The sequence below is a fragment of the Aulostomus chinensis genome, chromosome 11, assembly GCF_037954235.1.
Source record: "Aulostomus chinensis isolate RoL2024-O1b breed Wild chromosome 11, RoL_Achi_v1.0, whole genome shotgun sequence".
Lineage (NCBI taxonomy): Eukaryota > Metazoa > Chordata > Actinopteri > Syngnathiformes > Aulostomidae > Aulostomus > Aulostomus chinensis.
The window spans coordinates 2,732,501-2,747,620 of NC_141330.1; the positions used below are offsets into that span (position 1 = coordinate 2,732,501).

The 15,120-nt window shown below is 47.6% G+C and overlaps 2 protein-coding genes across 11 annotated transcripts in view; one reads left to right on the forward strand and one right to left on the reverse strand.

The window, feature by feature from the left end:
* Nucleotides 1–8,504, reverse strand: part of cspg5a (chondroitin sulfate proteoglycan 5a) — a 54,574-nt gene extending 46,070 nt beyond the window's left edge. For 3 of the 10 annotated variants that reach the window (XM_086217709.1, XM_086217708.1, XM_086217707.1), the window contains exon 1: nucleotides 8,046–8,504. In XM_086217709.1, coding sequence (XP_086073835.1) covers nucleotides 8,046–8,142 — 97 coding nt within the window. In that variant the 5' untranslated portion in view covers nucleotides 8,143–8,504. The remainder of the gene's footprint in view (nucleotides 1–8,045) is intronic. The other 7 variants (XM_086217710.1, XM_086217704.1, XM_086217703.1 and 4 more) reach the window with 6 other exon arrangements.
* Nucleotides 8,505–10,818: 2,314 nt separating this feature from the next.
* Nucleotides 10,819–12,866, forward strand: LOC147252842 (tripartite motif-containing protein 16-like). Its single transcript, XM_086217716.1, has 2 exons — nucleotides 10,819–10,853; nucleotides 10,957–12,866. The coding sequence occupies exon 2, from the start codon at nucleotides 10,992–10,994 to the stop codon at nucleotides 12,684–12,686; it is 1,695 nt and encodes a 564-aa protein (XP_086073842.1). The 5' UTR covers nucleotides 10,819–10,853; nucleotides 10,957–10,991; the 3' UTR covers nucleotides 12,687–12,866.
* Nucleotides 12,867–15,120: the final 2,254 nt, after the last annotated feature.

Below are 15,120 nucleotides of genomic sequence, written 5' to 3' on the forward strand. Positions count from 1 at the left end.
GGGGATTAGAACCATATCAGCAGGAGGAGGCTGCTCTGAGGGGAGTGCGTGCGTTGATACCGTGCAGCTGCGGCGGGACTCCTTCAAACGTGAAAGGATTCACATTCGCCAAGCTTGGAGCTGTGGAACGTTTTCCCCAATCAATCTGTCAATGACAGCATCCATCAGACATTTACTTGTCAATCAAATTGCTTTACAAATGAATGACAAATGGTTCCATAGGCAGAAATATGAACGCAGAAAGATGAAGATTTAAGAGATCATAAACATGTTCTGCTGTATCATTCAGGTTAAAACTATGAAACAAACACACGAGAGCAACCGGAATCAGTCATTCCGTCTCCCCGCTCCCTGTGCATGTGTGTGTGCGTGCGTGTGTGTGTGTCTGTGTGTGTGGAGCAGCGTGATGGGCTGCATGCTAATATGACAGTGAGGCAGCAGCAGAGGAAGGCAGGCGAGGAACAGGGAGCGTTCACGTCAGATGAGGAGAGCTCGTTCACGAGAATGAACTCGATGACTCGCTTCACCAAGGAAGCACAGACAGTCTCACACCTACACTCGACTCACAAACACACTCCGACGCCGACAGCAGGACCAGGCAAGACCGAGTACAGACACAGTTTGTTCGAGTGAATCCGAACGCCTCGCTTGTCGATCTAATGTGAGATACAGGGACCTGCCAGTGACACTGGCACACGTCGAGTGATGTCAGAGGCCGCACGTAGGGTCGATATCGGTGCCCAGGATGGCGTCAAGAAACTGGCTGCGGTTACCTCACAAACTAATCGAGCGGCAGCCGACGTTCTCACACTCAAGCGTCTCTCCAGTAACATCTCTGGTAATTTCCTCCGCTGAAACCCCTGACTACTGACACAACCATTAAAATAAACCAACAGCTGTAAATTCACCCTCAAATCGCTACATTTTTTTGAAAAGAGATCATTTGCGTTCTTTTTATTTTTTAGCGCAAGATTTTTTTTATAACGTTGAAGATACTCGTCCATCCTAAATATTTGTGCTGCAATATAATATATAATAAAAAACATCAGGATTTTTTTTGTGGGGTTTTTTGTTGTTGCCATTTTTGTGGTGTTGGTGGAATGTGGGAAATTGTAATGAGCCTTTTATATAATCGATTATTCCTCAATTTCTTTTGCATGCGTGTGTCTTTAGACCACGTTGGACAGGTGTCACCTCAATCTTGCGATGCCTCATTTGTGCGTCAAGTAGACCTCAGCAAATCCAGGCGTCAGCAGTGAGTCCCGTACTGCAGATCTAACAGAAGCCTGTTGTTGGGCTCAACTGGAGCCGGCTAGCTAGTGTTTGCTAGCACTCTGGCCAGGGTCTATCTGAGGTAAATACCCGGCTGAAAATAAATGGAGGAGCTTTGCAAACATTGAATAAATTTCCAGTGTATTAACAGACTGTCACAGTTAGCACAAGCTAATCAGGCACAACCGGGGGCTCAGTGTCAATGTCCCTCCTGTCCTCAAGGCTGAATTGAGGGCTAAGAATGTCCTGTGGTAGTTAGGAAATAATTTGTTCTCAACATTTGCGCATGTACGTGATATTGGTGCCTAATTTGAACACATCCCAACCACACAATCATCTATGTATTCTTTAGCATTATTCCCACTGGCCAAAAACCCCCCAAACAAAACAAAAAGCCCCATGCTAACACCTAATAACGTCTGGCTTTTGTCTCAATGGAACAGTTTCCACTGGCATGAACACCCGGGTCAAACGGCCCTGCAGCAGGTGCAGGTCTTTATCAGGCTCCGCTTTGATGGAGTCAAGGATCGAAACGTTGAATTCACTTCAGATCAAATCTCCCTCACATTGGAATACAAGTTGATAAAAGCAGATGCACTGCAGAAGTGCAGCCTACGCACAATCCTAACACGCACATTCGCTCCATCTTTCACTCTTTCTCTCACTTACACTCATACACTGCCGACAGTGCACGAACACACACACACAAACATGTAAATTACTCTTCAAGGGCACTGAGTTTGAGCACAATGCTAACTCAGCACTGCTGAAGCAACTCCACATACTGCATATCCTAATTGGTTTGTTCTGACCGCGAAGGACAGAAGCAGGTGTCAGACTGCTGCTCAAACTTTGGTGGGTTGCGTGGTGACCTTCTACACCTACTGTAAAAGTTCTGGACAGCCGCCACCAAGGACAGCAACAATGACAATGAACCCCCCCACCCCCACTCCCACCCCACACACACACACACACACACACACCATCCCCACCTGTGAGTCGGGACTGCATCAAAAATTCACACAGACATTGATGAGGACGACAACACGGAAGAAAATCTGGGGAGGAGAACGTCTTTGCTGAGGCACGCAGTCGACGTCTGTAAGACTAAACCCAGGGTTAAATAATTGTGTGAAGTGTGTCAGAGCATCAATGAACAAGGCCGAGTGTTTGGGCTTTAATAATCTAATTTAACATCAAGAGCATTTCCTCTCTGATCCCTCCAAGATGCGTGTAGACGTTTATACGGCACAGAGCAGCTTGAGTACCACGCCCTTTCTTGAATTCCCTTTTGAACAAGCACTTGGATTCAGTGTTGGTGACACATGCGGCCGTCTGCCTCGACCGGGTGGGCTTGGACAGAAAAAGAGTCGCTGTTGTTTTTCCAGCATCTCAGGTCTGTGCTTATGAATATCATGAATATTTGGGCCTTACAAACTACAACTAGACTTGCATGATATGTTGTTAAAATAACCAACTCCCACATATCAGGTGAGGAGACTGAAGCATCTGTCATTCTTTCTCCTGGACTTACAGAATGGAATCCCAGCTTTTCTACGAGGGTCCAAAGACTCACTTTCCTACAACACAAATAATGCTTTGCTCATTGCGTCATATCGTGTAGCGTGCATGAAACTTTTAATGTGTCTGTCATTTAATCGCAGAGTTCTTAAAATCCCCACAAAGGCATCTTTGAAAAGAAAAAAATTAATGTAATTGGAAATGACGAAAGATACAGGAAGTGTATACTTTTTAATTTCTGTACTGCATTTTGTCCCTGTAAGTACTTATTTTAATCACATATTCTAAATGCAGAAAAACAAACACGAGCCTTTCATAATGTCTCTGCGACACATAAATACCAACGAGTTTAACTCTCAAAAGCGTAGTTTCAAGGAGCGCGAGGACGCTTGCACCTGAGAAACAGCAAACAGCTACAATTACAGACAAACACGCAGACATCCCTGTCCAGCATGTACACACACACACACACACACACACACACACACACACACACACACAGAGGCCGGCAGCTGGTCGGGTCAAGCCTGTGGCTACCTACATATGCTAATGCTGGCCTGCAGGCACATGCAGGTGGGAGGATATTACAAATGAGATTAGCATCACTCCGTTTCCTAACAAACAGCTTTGACTGGGATGAGGCGCCGCACAGCCGCCACCAATCCAAGTTTTTCGCTGTGAGAAAAGTTTGTGTCGCTCGTCGTCAGGGAGAAGCGAAAACAGCAACACTGTCCTTGCAGAGTTCTGTGGTACTTGTCCAAGCCAAGAGTTGGGCTGCTAGGTTCACATGGACCGAAAGCTGTCTTGAGCATTGATTAATCTTCCAATCATCTCAGGATCAATCGCCAAAGATCAATAAGTTGATTGTTGTGTTTAGCTGCATCATTTATGGGAAAAAAAACAAGATCTGTACTCTCAAATGTGTTCATGCTGCATAGCTCTGTGCTGCCCCTGTTAGGTCATCAAGTCAAAGTCATGCTAACAGGCTGCTAGCCTCCGTGACGCCGCCACCCATTATGGTAGACGAGTAAAATACCAGCAGCAGGTTTGAGTGTGAAAAGGGTAAAACCGTTTGATACCAACTGGCGGACACCAGGGATGTGACATCCTTATACTGGTTTTTAAATTTTAGATTCAACTGTTTTCTTTGACATCATCAGGCTTTGCGGCATTCGCACATCGAGTGGCGACGCCGCCCAGCTTCCGCTTGTGTCGTGAACGGAGACGTCGCATCCGAGGCAGCGTCACGTTCCCGGCTTCCTCTTTCACATTTGAGGTCATGGCGACGAAAACAAAGCTGAATGATCTCACCAGCCCCGACATGATCTGCTGGGTTTAGCGGCAGAATATTGACCCTAAAGACACACCTTAAAACGACTGGCAGCAAAACCTCTGCAGCACACGACATCTTTACACGGATCATGGATACACCGGGGCAGGGATTGGATCCGATGCAAATTAGAGCCGGACTTGACGGACAGCAGCCAAAGATGCACGCACTCTCACACACACCTTAGCGAGAGCCAAAACCCATCCACCATTTCTCAGATAATGAAAACCAAGAGTGGAGATATGAACACACTGTTCTGCCAGCCGGTGATATGTGTGGTTTCCATGGACACCGAGAGGAGGCGGCGAGAAAAGAGAGAGCGCGCAGCTATTGTTCGTCAGTAACCACGACAGACGTTCTTAATGTTATCTTTTTTTCCCCTGCCCCTACACTGCATTGAAAAGGCCATGCTGGGTGAGTGGAGACGTGGACGTGGGGGTGGTTGGGGGGGATTTGGCGAGAAGATTAACCCGCCGCACATCAAAGATAATCTGTTAGCGAGCAGATATGTGTCAGCGGGGCAGAGGAGAGGAGACGAAGCGAGGGGACGACGAGAGGTGAGGAGAGGCTGCGTGTGCTTCCAGAGACGATGGCTGGAGCGGTTACACCATCAATCACCTGGCAGCCACCATCACCATGCATGGGGGGGTTGGCTGGCATCATTCGCCGATGTGGGACAAACTGCAGCCTCCACGCTCTACTGATGGAGCCAGAGTGTGTGTGTGTGTGTGTGTGTGTGTGTGTGTGTGTGTGTGTGTGTGTGTGTGGGAGGAGGAGGAGGGTTAGGCCAAGGTTGTTTCGAGGCGTCTGCGCTGGTTGAAGATCCACTTGTCTCTGAGCGGACAGGAACAAACCTGCATGACATCATTCCCTTTTTGCCGAGAGTCGGATGAGAAGATCGGTGCGCTCATAACAAAAGGTTCCGTCTGAGGTTAGCTGCTTAGCGTAGCTTAGCACAAAAACTGCTAGTCCAGTATGATTTTTTTTTTTTTTTGCAGGGTGGTTAAATCGTTAATGTTAATGTCTAAAGTCCTACCTGATTGGGTCAGGGTTAAAGGTTTTCACCAATCAAGTTCTTCCCTCATGAATATTAACGAGTTTTCCTCACCACCCTGCAAAAATGAATAAATAACCGCAGCCGAGCTCTTCCTCAAAGATCGAAAAATATCAGCCAATCAGAATCTCCACAGCTCAGGAATTACATTTTATGTTTCATACAAAAATATAAAAACAAAAAACTGGCATGGAACATCTTTCAAAGGTTCTCTCTGATGATGAATATCCTGAAGCTTAGAACATCAGGGAGGTTCTAAAGAAAACCGCTCTGGTTATTAGGTTCCCAAGGTTACTTCTGACTCTCAGTGAAAGCTCCAATTTGGGTATTTTCTAAATCTATAATTCAAAGTTAAGAACAAGTTTTGGGATGGACAGGAAATATTACAATTACAACTCTCGGATGAAAATGTTCCCTATAAGAATTTTCGAAAGAAAAAATTGGCGTGGTAGTCTGGAAAACAGCGGGTGTTCCATCTAAGCCTCTCCACTACGTTCCCAGATCATTTCAGGACACTGTGAAGTTGGAAAGAAGAAGAAAAAGGAACATCTGATTTGTTCTGGGAACTTTAGGGGATCGTTTCAGGGTACGCGCAGATGTTCCCTCGAAGTCTTTAACCGACGTTCCCAAAACGTTTCCAGGAAGATGTAAAGATCTTAACAGCGTAGGGGGATCGTGAACTGTATGGTATGTTCTGGAAACACTTCAGGTGTGTACATTCAGGATGTTCTTGGGACCTTTCAGGAACGTTAAGAACGTCTACAGGACTTTTCTTGGCACTGTTCCGAGAGTATTCACAGAACCTGTAGTGTCCACTGAGGGACCAAGTCAGGTGGTTTTGCGGTTCTCCTTATCTGTGGCGGTGCAGCAGTGTCACAGTAACAGGTCCAGTTCCTGGGAACACCCTCCATTTGTTTTTCAAGAAGATCCTGAATGTTCCTTGATCCCTCATCCCTCTAACCTTTAAAGAACTCCACACGGTGAGCTTCCAGGAATGTTCTTGGAATGTCATTTTCACCCACTCTTTCACAACATTCTGGGAACGTGACACTTGTAGCAGCTGCGGCCTCGTTTCAAGGCCTTCATGCTAAGCTAAGCTAATCAGTGGCTGAGTCCAGCGCCATAAAAGCCCTGAGAACGAGATCTGAATCTAGTATTTGTTTTGATTAAAAAAAAGGGAGGAAAGAAAGAAAGAAGGAACCAGATTCCAACAGAACTATTGCTGTGACGACTGAGCCGAATATTCCAGACATGTCATGTCAGTTACTCTGGGGAAACACCTGGAATATCTGGAATATCTGATCTCATACTCCAAGCTAGACTGAACGTGCGAAGTGACGTCACAGTGCACCTGACACTTGGGAACTAAACAAACACTCCCGTCCATCAAGGCTGCGGTCTGAGAGCAGAACCTCTGGATGTGGCTCCGGCGAGCAGCTGACAGGCAACGCTGCTCTTGGATGCTCCTATGAGCGGGTTTTTTTTCTCCTCTCCACTTAGGAACCATCCAGACGGATTTCTGTGCTCCAACTAAAACAAGGTTCTTTCTCTGGACCTTTGCAAACACACCCTGAGATGTCAGCCATGAAAGGAATCGAGCAGATTATATTAGATTATAACGCCAGACTGCCCCCCCCATCATTAATCTGACAGTAATGTGGCCAGCCGTGCGCCATGAATCTCAGACAAAGGAGGGAGAGAGAGAGAGAGAGAGAGAGAGAGAGAGAGAGAGAGAGAGAGAGAGAGAGAGAGAGAGAGAGACCTTCAGTGTATGTCTTTTTCTAATGTTTGCTCGGGTGTTCCTGCCTCTCTGTGTATCAGAATGTCCGTGCAGATCCCTTCATGAATTATTCATGCCCCCCCCCCCTAATCCGCGCCCCTTTGTGTGGCTGGAGCGCCAGCGCGCCTCCGGGGAGTCGCTCTGCTGCATCGACTGGACTCTGTCACTCAGCAAATCTCCACAATTTCTCCACTAATTTTCCTGCAGTGCCTCTGCAACCCTGGGAGCTCCTGAAACGCACCACGTCTCAACATTCAAAATTCATCCCAAAATTGGAATATTTCATTTTATATATATATACATATATACATACATATATACATACATATATATATATATGTATATGTATGTATAAATATATAAATATATATATATATATATATATATATATATATATATATATATACACATATGTGTGTGTATGTATGTATGTATGTATGTGTATGAAGGGTTGTGACCTGATTTCGTCAGACTCTCATGGCATCTTCATTCTGCAGGAACAGGATGTTCAGTGGGTCTCAAAATGGCTCGACTGTTTTTTGAGTCTCCAAAGCCTCCGCGCGAGTTTAATGTGACATTTTATGTATTTATGGTTTTTTTTTTGTATGTATTGTTTTGCTCTTGTCTGGACCATCGAGTCTGTAATAAAGTTATTATTGTTATTGTTATTCATTTATTTATTTTTAGGAAATATAGAATATTTATGGATTCTCCCTGTTCCTAAGCACATTTGACCGATTTCACCTCAGTTAGCAGGGACAAAAATGTCAGGACCGAGCGGCTCATAGTTCTGTCCCAATTTCTTTTTATTTTTCCGGTTTTTTGTTGTTGTTGTTGTTTTACTAATGAATGGAGTTTTAGCGTGAAGTGCCTCCTGACCTACAATCCGAGCCTCACTGACCTCCTTTCCAGCCGCGCTGTGGGAGCGCGTTTAGGCTCCTCGGAGAGCTGTCAGCTCCGCCGCTGCTGCAGCAACTCGTCAAAATATGCAATTGTGTGTGTGTGTGTGTGTGTGTTTGTGCGTGTGTGTGTGTGTGCGTGCGCGCGTGCGTGCGTGCGTGTTTCACCGTGGAGAGTGAATTTCTTACCGTGGACCGGCGGCGGGATCAGGTGCAGAGCCAGAACCCACGACAGCAGCGTGAGTGTCCAGCATCCCGCGCAGACGCTCGCCTCCTTCCCCTGCATCCTCGCCGCGCACTGACAGACTCAGACGATCAGACGAGACGAGAGAAGCCCTGCCGAGTCGTGAGGGGGTGCTCGGAGAAGGTTGCGGGAAGTAATCCGTTGCAGTAGACCAGTCTAGACTCCAGCCTCCCCGCGCTTCTCCTCCATAGCCGCTCGGTCTCCGCTGCTCTTCACACGCTCGCACGCAGCTTGGTCACGGCTCCATCGCCACGGAGCAGCGGTCGGAGATGGCGGTGGGTGGGTGGGTGGTGTCGGAGGGTGGGGTCTCGGCTCGGTTTGGTTTGGCTCGGAAGGGGCGCTCTGTGGCTGAGAAGGGAGATCGACGCACGGCGGAGAGCAGCGTGCTCGGCTGCCTTCACATCATCTGAGGAGCAGAGAAACGGATCGTTGATGCCCCCCTTCTTCCTCCTCCCCTTCCCCTTCATCCCTCCCTTTTCCCCCAAACTTCCCTCGGAGAAGAACTTTTATGTCCCTCAAGCATCCTCTGACTTTCTCTGCTTCCTTTCCAGAGACGTTTCCGCACCTTAGTGGGAAAACTCTGCATTTGTTTCGTCTCCCTGCAACTTGGGACTTTTTCATTTCTCCTCCCGAACACCTCCAGTCTTCTCTGCCCCTCTTTCTGTCACCTCCTGTCCTGGTTGTTGTTTTTCTCCAAGCATTCTCTCATTTTTTTTGTCCTCCTTCCTCCCCAGGGACATCTCTCTTCCTCTCCATCAGCTTTTAAACCTCTAGTTTGCTCCTTTGCAACCTTCCTGGGATTTTCCTCTTGGAAGATTTTTGCAAAACCTTTTTAAACCTCTGTCTCTTTCTGTTCCTGTGTGTGTGTGTGTGTGTGTGTGTGTGTGTGTGTGTGTGTGTGTGTGTGTGTGTGTGTGTAAAATTTCCCAAGTTTCCCCTCCTTTACTCCTTTCCCTCCTCCTCTTCCCAAACTTCATCTCCCTTCCACATTTTGACCTTCGGCCTCCTCTTTCCTTGCATCCCTCTTCCTCCTCACCTTCTTCAGCTTTTTCTCTCATCTTTCTTCACTTTCATTTTAAACTCCTAAAAAAACCCTACCTCTTCTTCCATGTCTCTTTTCCCTGCCCCTCCACCTCCTGTCTCCATCTTCTTCAATCCCCATAGTTAACCCCCCCTCTTTCTCCTCTCTCCATCCTCCATTTAACTTAAACTGTTCCTCTTGTTTTCCTGATCTTTTGTTCATCCGGCTGTTTCCTAAAAAATGTCCTCTCATGTTTTCCGCCTGTGTCTCTTTCCCACCTGCCAGATTTTGTTTCCTACTTCTCATCTCATTTCCTTCACTTCATTTCATCCTTTCTTCTCTCCTCTCCCTAAAACTGTTCCTCCTCCATCTCCTCACCTTTTTCTCTCGTGCATCTAAGCTTTTCCTTCTTCTTGTCCATCCTCTTCATCCCTCCTTCTTTTAAGACACACACTTTTGTTTCTTCTTTTTCCTCCATTTCATGATTTCTCTCCCCATCTTTTGCCCTCCTCCTCCCTCCCTTCCTCTCCCAGAGCTGTCGAGGGTGCTGGACCTCTAGACAACCCCTCTCGTGTCTCTTAAAGCATCCCGAACTTCCCTCTGCACTCCTCAGGTGTGTCAGAGAGGATGATGCCATTTGTGATCATGCAAAAATAAAAGCAGTGCTTGGTGGCGTCACAACAACAACGAGCGTCGGTTGATGTTTCATCTACAGACAGGGAAGCAAACAAAGAGGGGAAGGATGCGGACGGGGTGGGGGTGTCTGGGTGACAGTGGGGGCTGGAGGGGCAAATGCACACAGTGATGAATGCCCGGGGGTTGTGTGTGTGTGTGTGGGGGATGTGGGCATTCTTCCACACACAAAAAGGATAAAGGAGGAAAGAGGGGCCGGGCCACAGGAGAGGTTTTGTGTGCGCCTGCGTGAACAGCAGTTTGCCAAAATTAAAAAAAAAAAATCATTTAAAAAAAATGCTTGGTCGTGTTCGCTGAACTGTGGAAAGCAGGTCAAGAGGACAGTTCAGTGCGTGCGACTGAAACGCACCACTGAACTCCTTGTTCATCTGCAGCTGGTTTTAGTTTAAAATTCACAAACTGAACACGATCGAAGTCCAGTGACTTGTACCTGCAGCAGTGAATCTAACAAAGTCAGGCACAGTCTTTGGACCAGTGGGGTTCCAGTTGTACTTTCAGGCGGGAACAGCCTCATACAACAAATTCCTGGAGGAATCCTGGTATATTGTCACAGTTATGGTGCTGAGTAGCGCGTTACCACCTTAAATGAGTTGACTCAACCTTCTAGGATTCATTGTAGCTTTATTTTACGATTGAATCAGGGATTTACCGACAGTAGAGTTCCTGGAAGTGTCAGTGGAGTCAGGAGTGGATCTTTCCCTCTCAGAAGCTTCATTCTCCAGCCTGGACCTTTAGGGAGTTCTAACACAATAAATCCATGACGCTGCTGACTGCCTTTGAGAGCTTTAATCCATTTTTGGCGCCGAAAACAACCCCTGTATGGCTCTGTTCAGTGTCGCCACCCAGCTAAGGCATGAGGAGTCATGGGTAATGTAGTTGAGTCACTTATTCCTTTGCACTCTTGACTGATTTATTTAGAATTTTCAAAGTTTGAAAATTCAGATGGTGGCTCCTACGCCACTGCTCCCAAAATGAAACTTGTCTTCTTATTTTCTGAAGGTTCTCTTGAGAGCAAACTTCTCCCAGCTGCTCTGTGCAGGTACTTCCTCGTTCCCTTCCCTTTAGAACTGCAGTTTAAAGATGGGTGGAACCAACAGCACCTTTTAATATCAGTCCTCCAACTGATTTGACTTCTGTTCAAGTGAAACTCAGAGAGTCGTCGCCACAGAGAGGAGAAATGGCTCAGAAAGGAGTTCAGCTTTACAGAGAAACCTTGTCCTGTTCCATCTGTCTGGATCTACTGGAGGATCCGGTCACTATTCCCTGTGGACACAGCTACTGCATGAGCTGTATTAAAGCCTGCTGGGATGAAGAGGAGGAGAAAACCAGCAGCTGCCCTCAGTGCAGGAAGAGCTTCATACGGAGGCCTGGCCTGGAGAAAAACCCCATGTTAGCAGCTTTAGTGGAGGAGCTGAAGAAGACTGGACTCCAAGCTGCTCCTGCTGGTCCCTGCTATGCTGGACCTGAAGACGTGGCCTGTGATTCCTGCTCTGGGAGGAAACTGAAAGCCTTCAAGTCCTGTCTGGTTTGTCTGGTCTCTTACTGCCAGGAACACCTGCAGCCTCACTTTGAATCCCCCGCCTTTCAAAAACACAAGCTGGTGGAACCCTCCAAGAAGCTGCAGGAGAACGTCTGCTCTCGTCATGACGAGGTGATGAAGATGTTCTGTCGTACCGATCAGCAGTGTATCTGTTCTCTCTGCTCTGTGGATGAACATCGAGGCCACGACGTCGTCTCAGCTGCTGCAGAAAGAACTGAGAGGCAGAAAGATCTGGAGGCCAGTCGACAAAGGATCCAGCAGGGAATCCTGGACAAAGAGAAAGATGTAGAGGTTCTTCAGCAAGAGGAGAAGAACATCAACGTCTCTGCTGAGAGAGCAGTGGAGCACAGTGAGAAGATCTTCTCTGAGATGATTCCTCTGAGGGAGAAGAGAAGATCTGATGTGAACCAGCAGATCAGATCGCAGCAGGTAACTGAGGCGGGTCGAGTCAGAGAGCTTCAGGAGAATCTGGAGCAGGAGATCAGGGAGCTGAAGAGGAGAGACGCCGAGCTGCAGCAGCTGTCACTCACTGACCATCACGCCCAGTTTCTCCAGCGTTTCCCCTCATTGTCACAACCCAGAGAATCTGGAGACTCGTCCAGCATCAGGATCCGTCGTTGCCGCTGCTTTGAGGGTGTGACAGCTGCTGTGTCAAACACCAGAGACAAACTACAGGACGTTCTGAGAGAGACGGAAACAAAGATCTCACTGATGGAGACTCAAGTGGAGGTTTTACTGCCAGAACCAGAACCCAAGACCAGAGCTGAGTTCTTAAAATATTCACAAGAAATCACACTGGACCCAAACACAGCACACACACAGCTGGCGTTATCTGAGGGGAACAGAAAAATAAGAGTTCTGAGAGATCGTCAGCCTAATTCTAGACATCCAGACAGATTCAGTGTTTGGTGGCAGGTGCTGAGTAGAGAGGGTCTGACTGGACGGTGTTACTGGGAGGTGGAGGTTCATAGAGAAGGAGGAGATGTAGCAGTCGCATACAAGAACATCAGCAGAGGAGAAGATGAAAGTAGATTTGGATACAGTGACAAATCTTGGGCTTTATATTATTACAGTAAAAAATATCGATTCAGACACAACAGCGCCTCATCTGATGTCTCAGGTCCTTGGTCCTCCAGACTGGCAGTGTACCTGGATCACAGTGCAGGTGTTCTGTCCTTCTACAGCGTCTCCATGGAAACCATGACTCTCCTCCACAGAGTCCAGAGCACATTCACTCAGCCTCTACATGTTGGACTCCGCCTCTGTCATGTTGGAGGCAGAGCTGAGTTGATGGAGCTCCAACAGGTGGATGTCACTGATGAGAGCAGCTGAGAATCTGTTCCTTCTTGTTGAGAGCTGACGTCCGTGGCGTTCCTGCTCCTCCCAGAGAACCCGCCAGCCACACCTCCAGTTCACTTCTAGTTCTTTCTCTCTTCTCCTGCTGCTGCTTTCATTGTTGACCCTCAGGCATGAAGGCCTTTGCTACTTTCATCTAAAATTATCACGCACTTCAGAGGAAATTGGAATTCATTGTTAAATTTCAGGGCGGCACGGTGGAGCAGTGGTCCTCACTGTGGCCCCCCAGCAAGAAGGGTCTGGGTTTGAGCCCCGGTTGGAGCACGGGGTCTTTCTGGGTGAGCCTGCATGTTCTCCCTGTGCCTGCGTGGGTTCTCAGAATTTTCAGGTTACGTGTAGGCTGCAGCAGGCGTGATTGATTTGTTACAAATCTGAAGACTGTGACTGTGTACAGCACCGCCAGCAACAGACAGACTCACAAGAAATAAGAAGCAGATGAGACGAAGGCTTCTTGTTTAGCTTCAAATTATAAAGAGCAGAGCAAACACGCTGTTAGCAGCAACAACTAATGCTTCTAAAATAAGATGCTGGCTCCCGTGAGGATGCGTGTGCTGCACAGTACAATGGCCCGGTGAGTGTGTGACAGCAGACCTGGGGTCATGTCACACACTCATGTCTGTGCATGCAGACTAAATGGAACGGAGCCTCATGACAACACCAGCGGCAGAATGCGGCCGAGGAGCTCGACTCTCTGTCAGGGATTCCAGTCATCGTCAGGTTGTGAATTTAAGAGGAGACAAAGAGCGATAAAGGAGACGAGGAGATGAAGAGGACAAAGAAGATGTGTGTGTGTGTGTGTCGGGGGGGGGGGGGGGCTCTCCTCACCATCCAAGCCCCCCCTGGTGCGGTGAACAACTGCCCTACTTTTGCTTCATCCATTTTTTATGACAGAAACACACTTATTGCCATATAAGCATATGAATGTTACGCTAAGGTGTGTTTAAGCCATCATGCATGAAGTGCCTGCGCGTGCGCGCACACACACACGCACACACACGCACACACACACACACACACTAAGAGAATTAGTAGAGTTAACGACAGAGATCACCAGCATGTTGGTAGTTTTAAAGCGATTCCTCACTCGTGAAAGGAATTTCATCTTTCAGGTTTCGCTCATTGCAGTCTGAAACTCTCAAGGACGTTTTTCCTCTCCTGCGTCACTTTGTGGCTCCAGGACGCAGAAGGAGCCAGCCACGTGTGCTTAGCTTGAAGCTAACGCTAACTGACTGCTGGCAACAGCAGAACTGTCCTAAAACAGCCATCTACAATCTCTGAGGGACATCTCCTCCTAAATCCATGTCTTTTTTTTGTATCTATGTAGTCTTGTGCTCCACACATGAACACTTGCCACCCAGCGCTTGTTGACGGCAGCACGGAGAACGACCAGCACGTCCATCCGAGCCACCTCGCCCGTGCTTGTTGGCTCGTGGCGAATCACAACCACAAACAGGCTGATTACACCAGATGATACACTTTAGCTGTTAGCCACTTTAGCTGTTGTTAGCCGTCACTCGCACTTTCTGCTCATACATCACGAAGGACTAATTCAGAACAAACATCTCCCTGGGCTCAGTTTGACACCAAATTTGGAGTACTTGAAGGCAGAATGCACTTTGTGTGCATCGCTTTCAGGATAAGAAACCTCTGTCTCTGTCTTTTTTATGAAAAGTTCGATTTTTGACCCCTGGAAGAGATTTTTATTTAGTAGCATGATTGATGTCTGGCAAATAGTCAACACAATGAACCAAGGTCTTGATCAAAACACTGATTATTGATATAATCAGACTGATTGAGCTGCTGAGGCTGGCGCACAGGTTGCTAGTTGCGTGTGATGATGTCACATACATGTACATTTATATGATGAATGGATGGTTCTCAGTTTCAAACATCAACGAGGTCATTTTATCTGTCTTGCTTGCTGTGCGCAGCTGACTCAACCGATGTGTTTCCTAGCAACCCACGTCTGAGTGAATCACCTCTGCTGAGGTGCAGGTGACTCGATTTACAATCACCGAACATCAGCCGCCGTCCTCATCTCACCAGCCTGCCAGACAGAGCGCTGGGTTACTATGGAGCCATCGCTATAGCAACAGGCTCCTCCACTGCTCCAACAAAAGGGCAAGGACCTGCGGCGGATCAGCTGCTGCAGGATTTAAGAAACACACACACACACACACACACACACACACACACACACACACACAGTGAATTGAAAATCACAGCTTCAGCAAGTGGAACACACGCAGGAGCATAAATGTCCTTCCGCTGACATTCTTGGCGTCCAGCTTCTGTTTCCTGCCTCCAGAAGGCTTGGAAGCAGCGTTGATGTCCAGGCTTGTCTCAGTGTTGCAGCGCTGCTTTCCCAAGGCGCTTCATCAGCAGACGCATGATCGCAAGGACTCATTTT

Excerpts from the sequence above, each read along its gene's own strand:
- LOC147252842 (XM_086217716.1), top strand. The coding sequence starts at position 10,992 with ATGGCTCAGAAAGGAGTTCAGCTTTACAGAGAAACCTTGTCCTGTTCC.